Below are 9,362 nucleotides of genomic sequence, written 5' to 3'. Positions count from 1 at the left end.
TTGATAAAGCTCTTGAGCAGCTCCAGCAGTCAAACCAAGAAATGGCCATCTTAAATAATTAAGACTGGAGGAAGCCAAATGCCTGCAGCCACTGAGCCCCACATACATCCCCACTCAGTGTTGGTCTGTATTGCACATTTGCACATTTATTTTCAGATTCTGCTGGTGATGCTTTCCAGTAACAAAAATTGTGCGGGTTTTAGTTCATCTTGCAACTCTGTTTAGTTTAAAAACACATTCCTTCAGAGGAATACACACTTTCTAACACACTGCACTCTCCATTAAAAACCCAAGCCGTATTAAAATACCGAACAATTTCTTTTGGGGCCGCATACACTTCTCTCACGTTTATTTCATAACTCAAACGCTGCCAGAAGCCGTTTCGTGGGTCAAACAAGAAGCTGCAAGACAGATCAGTCCAAACTCATGTCAAACTGCTTTATTACATCTTAAATAACATTACATTTTAATATAGTATCTATCTTGCATCCAGCTTTCTTGAAGTACACTGACTTTAAAATTAAATACAAAAGGTGAAGAGGGATACAGGGTGTGGAGAAAGCTCTACAGAGTAGTTTCATGAAAGAGAGTAAGAGGGAAATCATCTTTTATGCCAAATCCAGGCCTAACGCACAATTACAGCACATTTTTGTACAGAATGTTGCAGAAAAAACAAAATGGAGAGAAGCTACTACTGCTGCTAGGAAGGAGCATTTCTGGATACAGTGAGAAGAGAGGAAAGTTTAACAGAACAATCTGCTGTCCAAACACTGCTGCTTTTAACATTTTATTTGAAAAGAAAGCCAGGAAAACCTGCTCGTTACAAAAATGACTCTGATCAGATGCAAAGGACTCATCCTACAAGAGGAACTGGCTGTGAGGAACTGATTTATAAAGAAGATGGTCTAGGTTCCCTCCTCCCACACCCCAGAATCTTTGACAGCGATTGTTTGAACAGGCTGTTTCTTTAAAAATAAAAAAAATAAGAGTGACTTATCACGCTACTCCAAAACGTGCATAGCTTTGTACTTGAGTTCTTCATAGATTTATGCACAGAGTAGCAACAATAAATGAATACAGCGACAATGGTTACAGTTTTTAAACAGGTTATTTCTTCAAAGAAAAAACATCTAAGGACTTAGTCCAATATGCACTTTTTAGCATTTCTACAGCATGCGATTCTAAGAGTAAACCCACCCAATATGGCAAACAATCAAAAAAGGTTTTTTTTTTGTTTAACTTAGAAAGTTCAAGATCATTATTTTCAAAACATTGATTTGTACATCATTTCATACACAAAGAATTGACTCAATACCCAAGTGTAGGATAGGTCTCTTTTGAAAACAGAGATTCCTGGTTGTTGAGACTTATAGGATAGTGTTAGGATATATAAACTGCCCTTTCAAGTGGACAAAACCAAAACAGATTAAAAAAATCAGTGTGGTGAAAAAGAGAGGGGCAGGAGGGACCAAGGATTGCATTTGTTATCCATAAAAGGTGAAAGGATTCTTTAAACAAGCATTCATTACCTTTTACAGCATGTGCTTGGTTACCTTACTGCTTAACATTATCCTATATATGCCAAGTTTTGTGCAACAATTATCTGTGATACTAGAAAATAAAATAAAAAAAATTAGGGACTAAATTTACAGCGTTAACAACCCCCAGATGCTCTGGGCTAGGACTCCCTTGTTTTGCTCAATTAAATACATAAAGAAATGTATTTAAAAAGGAAACTTGAAAAAAATCCTGCTACAAACATGACTTTAAAATTTGCGAGTGTGTGAGATAAAGTCCTTAACTTCAACTTGGAAACTACAGTGAAAGCTAACTGTTTCACAATTATGCTCAAGTTTATTTTCTGGTCATGCTTTTATGATAGTGTTTCATTTTTAAATTCTCAAGACAAAAAAAAAAAAAAAGAAAAGAAAATGGTCCCAAAAGGAATGCACAATTTCATTTTGCTTACAACACAGAAATTCTTCTTGGAAAGGTAATTGTGCTCTTCATTTCAGCAACAGGAGACGGAAAAGATCTTGCCCTTTGACGTTGGGGAGGATGGGGGTCCAAGTTAGTATGGTTGGATTGGATATGCTATCATTTTTAATTTTCAACCGTTGGAAACTTCTTCCAGTCATGGAGTCCGCCGCTCTTCTGACACACAGAAACATTTATTAAGAGGTGCACTTTGACAAACCATGATCAAGTTTCAAGCAATGCATTTAGCCATTATCTCATCGTTCTCAAGAACGCCATTTATTTACCAACCCTGACTCAAAAGGCCGTGTAGTCACCCCTACCAGCAAAATAAAAGGCACTAAAAATAGTTTGTCACAAAAATGTCATCGCATACATTAAAGGAATAGCTTTCCAAAATAAGCAACTGACTTTGTTTTCCTCAGTGACTTTCCTAAGCTATAAGGAGCTATAAGCTTGCAGCGTCAGTAAACCGGAGCACTTTGGACCTGGAAAAAGGCATCGTGAGCACCCAACAAGGGCAGCCTTAATGAACTGCACACCTACCTACTTCAGTTCCAGATCTTGAGGAAGCTGTCCCACGATCCTGTTGCCACTGCCATCCCATCATCAGTGACGCCTAAGCAACTGACACGGTTATCGTGACCAGCAAGGACACCTAGAAAAAAGAACACGAAACAAATGCATTCTATTACTTGGAGGATTTCATATTTCAGTTCAAGTAACACCGAGATGGACGTGTTTGGATTAGTCAATCTATACATTCAAAAATCCCCAATAAAATATGGTTGGAATTATAAAATTATTTTGGTTTTATAAGCACAAACTTAGATATAACTGCGTGGGTTCACAAGAGGGTAATTCGGTAATTCATTGCTCCAACATTTTCCTTGTATATTCCCCACATGATGACCTTTACTGGTTTCTTGTGAGTTGTGAAATCATAGCCCCGAAAATTCTCCTGGCAATGTTACAGCAATAATAGTACAACCATGTACTGTAACTCTTAATAGTTCTTCTCCATAGTGACAAAGATCAGTTAGGTATTACAAAATTTTTTAATGTGTAAAACCAGAAGTTAAGCTGAATCATGTTATGAACACTAAAGCATTTTTCATCTAATTTTCTCTCACTACATTTACAAGAACTTACAAGACAAACTCCTACATACCATCTATTTGTCAATATGGAGATGTGCTACAATTCAATTATAGTACCATTAAAAAAAGAATTGAGGCATTCAACAGAAAAATTAAGGAAGCCAAACATTTTCCTCTATCTCCTTTCATGTAACAATTTCAAGGAGGTAGAAAGAAAACCTAATTATGTTCAAGCTCGCTCCAGTCCACAGCACTAAGATATTCTTGAAAGACTTGAAATTAATCTTTCTTCATCAATTACACTGCTCACAGGACACTCCTCATTCATAGTTTGGGCTTTTCCTCTCCATTTACTATTCTCCAATATAGAACGTGAATGAAGTCAGTCTTCATTCTTAGAGAAACTTGTATGCCTAAAAACATCAGGATTTTTAACTCTTAGGTCAGTGTCAAAATGACTGTTTCATCCACGAGGATTCTTGACGTTTGAAGAAGGAACATTTCTGACACACTTTCTAAAGCAGTAATGCTGTGTGAGTAACACCGTTAATCTCCAGATCCTGTTAAATCCATACAAGTGCCTGAGCCTCAGCACAGAATTGGGCACTTCTGCAGCAGAAGCCAAATCCTAAGCGTTGAAGTGGACAATACATCTTTAGAAATGCAGTGCCATATAGAAGCCAGCTCCTACCTAGAAGTTACCTAGAATTTACTGTGGAAATGGCACCACTATATAAAAATTCAGTCTACCATCAACATTAATAGGTGCAAGCCGCAATCTGGTAAAATTAAGAGTGCCAAAAAGTCTTAAACAATTTGAACTGATAACATAAGCACAAGTGTTTAATACAGAATCAGGCATGACAGAAGTGTTGAATCTGCCCAGCAATCTTAAATCCAGAACATTTCAAGAAGCAGAATACAAAGTAGTTGTTTAAAGCAGTCCTAAAACTTGACAATAATCACACTTCATGAGTACATGGCCTGTAAACCCAGCTCAGTATGAAGAATTGTTTCTCATTTCTACACTTAAGATCACATCACCACCTGCTTCTGTTCAAGTAAGGTCTTTCAGAGAAAAAAAAACACAAGCAAACACACACAATTGTTTTTACAGAACTTGAATACAGCCAGTTGTAACCTAGCCTACATTAATCAAGAGAAATATCTCAATTTATCTCCACACAGGCTGATACACTCATTTATGGTCTCAATAACTGAAGTACAAGCATCTCCAGTTGTAAATCTCAACACACAGACAAGGCTGATTCATAAAATGCATTTCAGTACTGAAATAATCGTATTTGTCACCATTAACTTGCCAGTAGAACTAAATGCTGTTTTATAATATATGAACCGAGTGCCTCCAGTTTCAAGTTCTCAGCACTGATAAAAACTATCATCAATTTTGGAAGAAACAAAGAATAGAATCTGAGTGGTCAAAGTTGCTTCAGACAGCAATTAACAAACCCAACGGAAATGGCTGTGCTATACTCCAGGATTATGGTTTGTTTAGATTGTTTTCTACCTGCAGGATCTTCTCCCCTCAAAGCAATGAGTCCATTTGGCTCAAATAATGTACTTCAATTCACCCATTCAGCTGCATGTGGAAGGATATTCTGCTTGGCTGGTGGTTTTTGTTTGCTTTTAAGACCCACCTAGGATAATTTTAAAAGCCTGGCCCACTTTATTTGTAACAGAGCAGGTCCTTGTTCTCATCTCCTGTTCTGACGTGAACAACAAAATATTTGCAGCCTATTTTATACTTTTTCTCCTTTTCATTTATGGAAGTTTTCATTTTAAAGAACTGAAATTAAATTGTCTTAATCTTTGGACCATAAATTTCATATTTATCTCCTCAAAAGATAAACTCTGCAGTGTTTGTTGTTTCGCTGGTTGTCTCTACAGCTGCTGCTACAACTATCAGAAAAAAAATTCTTTTATATAAGTAACAGCATTAATGTTGAGTTGCTTCCAACAATTCATACATAAACAATGCCATAAAGACTAAAAAAAAAAAAATCAGCCCTCCACCCCTAAAATCTCATTTTTAATGGCAATCTCTTCCTGTCCTCAGGCATCCATTGTTCCCTTCCATCCTTTGGCAGTATTCTGATTTATTTGTTAACGTCTTTAAGCGACTTTCATCGCTGGCCATGCTGAAACAGGTTATCAGAGAATTTTAACGCTGAGACCAGGAATGCTAACCGGTCTGTGCATACGACAAATCACACGTTCAGTATATCACACTGTGTTTATATACTATTTAAAACCAAAAACGTTTCTTTACCTGCTCTATCAGCTTTCAGCGTGTCCCAGACGTTGCAGTTGAAGTCATCATAACCAGCTAGGAGGAGACGTCCGCTCTTGGAAAACGCTACAGAGGTGATGCCACAGATGATGTTATCGTGTGAATAAACCATAAGTTCCTGATCAGCCCGAAGATCAAAAAGCCTGCACGTAGCATCATCCGAGCCTGTGGCAAATGCGTTGCCATTTGGGAAGAACTTTAATGAGGAAGGGGAAGGGAAGGAGAAAAAAAAGACATTATTTCAGATTTGATTCTTCTGTCTCTCTAAATATAGCATTTTCTACAGACCACATGGATAAAGAAAGCAGCAAAGAGTATATACCTCTCTACTAGTGAGATATGGGCAAAAACACTGCAGTAACTAAAAGCACGTGAAGAACAGATGCTGTTTCCATTTACCATAATTGATCTGAAGTTGTATGAATTTTAGATACTTTCCCCAGCTACAAAGTATTAATTTAAGATGCCATAATACTACACCATACAGTACAAGCTCAAGAGCTGACACCAGAGAAATGTAACACAATAAATTTAAACCCCGTGTCCTCTGTTCAAGCCGATACGTACACAGATGGCGTTGATGTCCGACTCGTGACCAGTGAAGGTTTGCCGACACATTCCTTCTCTAACATCCCACAGTTTGGCAGAGGCATCGCAGGCACCAGAAACAAAACACCGGGCATCCGGAGCAAGGGACAAACTCATCACATCTCCAGTGTGCCCAGTAAATGTAGTTGTCTGCTGACCAGTTTCTATGTCCCAGAGAGCGCTGGAAAGAACAATTAAAAAGGAAAAAAATCAACAACTTTGTGCTCCATTAGGTCTAGACAGCACTTCTTGTCTAAACCCCTTCATTTGTATCACTGCAAAAAAGTAAAACTCCATAAAGTATTTAAAAAAAAAAAAAGACTGAGGTATTTTTCCATTCAGAAGCTAGTATTTATTAAGATACACACCTACATACTCCTCAGAAAACCCATCTACTGTCACTGTAGGCTGTTTTCTAGGAGCTCTTCTGAATAACAACAGAAACTGAATTCTGGACTAGAAAAATTCAAATATTTAAGGAATAAATACTAAATAAGTTTGAGAAAATTCCCTAGTTTAACACACTTACTTCTTTAAGCCAAAGAGTTATAGTAAAAGAAAAAATCCTATACCATCTTAACACAAAGAATCAGGTCAGCCTCCTCACTATATGAGCATAACTAAAACCAGCCAACACTAATAAACTTCCAAGTTTCCCATTACTGGTGAAAACATGACACATGAACAATAATTAATCACATTTAGACTTCTCTGTCAGGTTTACAAAGAATAAAGTTTCCTTCGAGAACAGAGTATAGCTGTGAAAAGTCATCACTAACAATCACATCAAAACTTTACTGCTTACCAAGTGGTGTCGCCAGAGCTGGTAACGATTTGATTATCATCCAAGAAGCGACAGCATGACAAGTATCCTGAAAACAAAACAAGAAGTTGATGAATGATACCAGAGATAACTCGTCACATTGCAGACTGGCTTGCTTAGATGTTGCTTTCTCCTAATTCACTTTTTCTCGGCAATCACCAGACAGTTCACCTTAGAAGGCAAAAATTAAGCTACTGTATTTTAGGGAGAAGGGAGAGAAGGAGAAAAAGAGAAAGGAAGCAATGAGAGCTCAAAGCTCTGCAACTAAAGAACAGCTCCATCAGAAGGCAGCTGTCTTGCTTATAAAAAGTTAAAACACATTCTCATTAAACTTCTTTTGTTCCAAGAGTATCTTCCTCAAAAGAAGATTTTAAAAAGGAGGGAGAAAGCCATTTACAAACAGGTAGCATGCAGCTAAAAAACCCTCACCATGCGCTTAGGTAGCGTGGATCACTCTGAACAGGCACTCACCTGTGTGACCAGCGAGTTCACGGCTGACACGTACATTCCCTTCACGAGTTTTCAAGTTATAAATGGAGCAGATGTTATCGAGACCGCCACAAGCCACATAATTTCCAGAAGGAGCGTATGCGCAAGTCATGACCCAAGATGAACGCAGGGGAATAGCATGCACCTGGAATTGATACATTAATGTATTTGATCTGCGAAACAACTGATTCAATAGTTCACCATCATGAGGTTTTTTCACCGGCCTCACACCATACATCATCTTTTTGGTGAAGGTACAAAAGGATGTGGAAAGAAAAAAGAGTCTTCAGCTGTTTGAGCATCAAAACTGTTTTGAGGGTAACTTGCATGTACAGCTCGTCAGCCCAAGTAGTGACGTCATTAAAACCTCAGATTGGCCTTCCCTGAATCCAGCTTAATCAGCAATTTTGGTAAAAAGGAAAATATTTCATTTCAGTGCTCTGATTACTATTGGTTTATTATAGGTTCAGGAAAATACTGACTTCCAGCTACAGTCAGCAAAACCGCTGATTCCAGGCTTTGATGCTATGCTATGAATGAACAAGTAAGGAAATCGCTACTTCTGCTGCCATTTAAATCCTTCTTTGGAAACCCACCGTAAGCAATTAGGCTTCCTATTTAAATAACCACCCCATGGTTCCTTGTCATTTAAAGAACTTTATTAAAAAAATTATAGAAGCTAAACGTGTTTTGTCTTCTTAACTCACTGCATTCATCCTTCGTAACATCTGGAAGGAAGGGATCATATCCTTATATATCTAGTGAGATTTCACGCAATATTAACAATCTTCCTGCATTTCTTAAGACGACAGTACAGATTACTGTTAATAGCTATATAGCTCCTGTTACTCAATAGCTAATATAGATTATTGTTACTCAATTGCTACTTCACTGAATCCATACTGCCAAGAGGTATGGGGGGCTGTTTTTGCAGCTGAGGAGTTCGATTTCTGATTGTAGTAAATATTTTACCAGTCTAGTTACAACATCTGATTCCATTCCCCCCAGATAAGAAAGCTGCTCTCTGGCTGTTGATGATGCCATGGATTAATTAGCACTCATATAAGATACTAAGATGGAAATCATGGCCTACAGTGATTATTTTACCATCTTATCCTTCAGCTGTTACAGTAATTTAGATCACATCTACCTGCAAGGCTGGGGTCAAAGATGGAAGATGAAGGCAAAAAAAAAAGGGAGGGTTTTTTATTTTGCAAGCAGCATTATTACTCTTTAGTAAAGTTATGGATTCATCAGTTTCACAACTGGGACTCAACAATAATCCCAGCCTTAGAAGTTGCTGCTGCAGTTGTTTGTTCCTGCTTCTCTCCTCTGTAGCGTGCCATTTGCTCAAGTGCACTGGCAAAATGGTTTTTAAGGCTATGAAGAGCTAAGCCAGAAAAATGTATCTGAAAAATTCAGCTCCATGCTCCTGTGCGCAATAGACTTAAGCAGCTCTGTCAACCTGACTCAAAGGGGCAACACATGAATTGTCACTAGCCCTGATAACAGTAACCATAACCAGTAAATACCAATCACTGTCATATGGAAGTAAAAAGTAATCCTGAACTGCATCATGAGATTACAGCCAGAAAGTGATGATCCACAGTATGTGCCAGGTCTTTCAATACTTAACTGCAGACAATAAATTACTGGGGCTATGCTTAAATCTCTGGCCATTCTGGTGCAAGATGCTGATTACTTATTGCTTTCTGTTGAGCAATGCCTCTGCAGTATCAAAACAAATCATAACATTCTCTAGAATTAAGTATTTCATAGTTTTCCATTTGTGGTGCGCATTTCCCCACACAGTGCACCTCAGACACTCCTGTATTCTTAAAATTCAAGCTTTATTGTTTTGCAGAATTCAAAGTTTGGTCTTAGGACTACAAAAGTAATGCAGTCAGGATCATGACAGGTGACATGTCCTTCCTTCGTATTCACAACTGAATTACAATGCAAGGTCTCAGTCTTACCTTGTTTGTAGTATAGCTGTCCCAAATTATAAGTTTGCCATCCTGGGAGGCACTAACTAGAAGCCTAGAGAGAAAACAGGAGGGAGACACAATCAATG

General features: G+C 38.0%; 1 protein-coding gene across 3 annotated transcripts; it reads right to left on the bottom strand.

Moving 5' to 3' along the window:
* Positions 1-424: 424 nt before the first annotated feature.
* On the bottom strand, positions 425-9,327 carry GNB1 (guanine nucleotide binding protein (G protein), beta polypeptide 1). Of its 3 annotated transcripts, none has more exons than XM_010180388.1 (7): positions 9,265-9,327; positions 7,271-7,433; positions 6,782-6,848; positions 5,956-6,157; positions 5,368-5,584; positions 2,524-2,635; positions 425-2,154 (listed from the first exon to the last, which is right to left on the bottom strand). In XM_010180388.1, the coding sequence occupies exons 2-6, from the start codon at positions 7,398-7,400 to the stop codon at positions 2,529-2,531; spliced, it is 723 nt and encodes a 240-aa protein (XP_010178690.1). In that variant the 5' UTR covers positions 7,401-7,433; positions 9,265-9,327; the 3' UTR covers positions 425-2,154; positions 2,524-2,528. The 3 variants fall into 3 exon arrangements, with proteins under 3 accessions (XP_010178690.1, XP_010178691.1, XP_010178689.1); XM_010180389.1 differs by having other exon boundaries at positions 425-2,151; XM_010180387.1 differs by having other exon boundaries at positions 2,528-2,635.
* Between the last annotated feature and the right edge of the window lie 35 nt (positions 9,328-9,362).

This window comes from Mesitornis unicolor, unplaced genomic scaffold (assembly GCF_000695765.1).
Source record: "Mesitornis unicolor isolate BGI_N332 unplaced genomic scaffold, ASM69576v1 scaffold6523, whole genome shotgun sequence".
Lineage (NCBI taxonomy): Eukaryota > Metazoa > Chordata > Aves > Mesitornithiformes > Mesitornithidae > Mesitornis > Mesitornis unicolor.
Note: the sequence above shows the minus strand (reverse complement) of the source record. Positions and strands in the feature narration are given on the sequence as shown.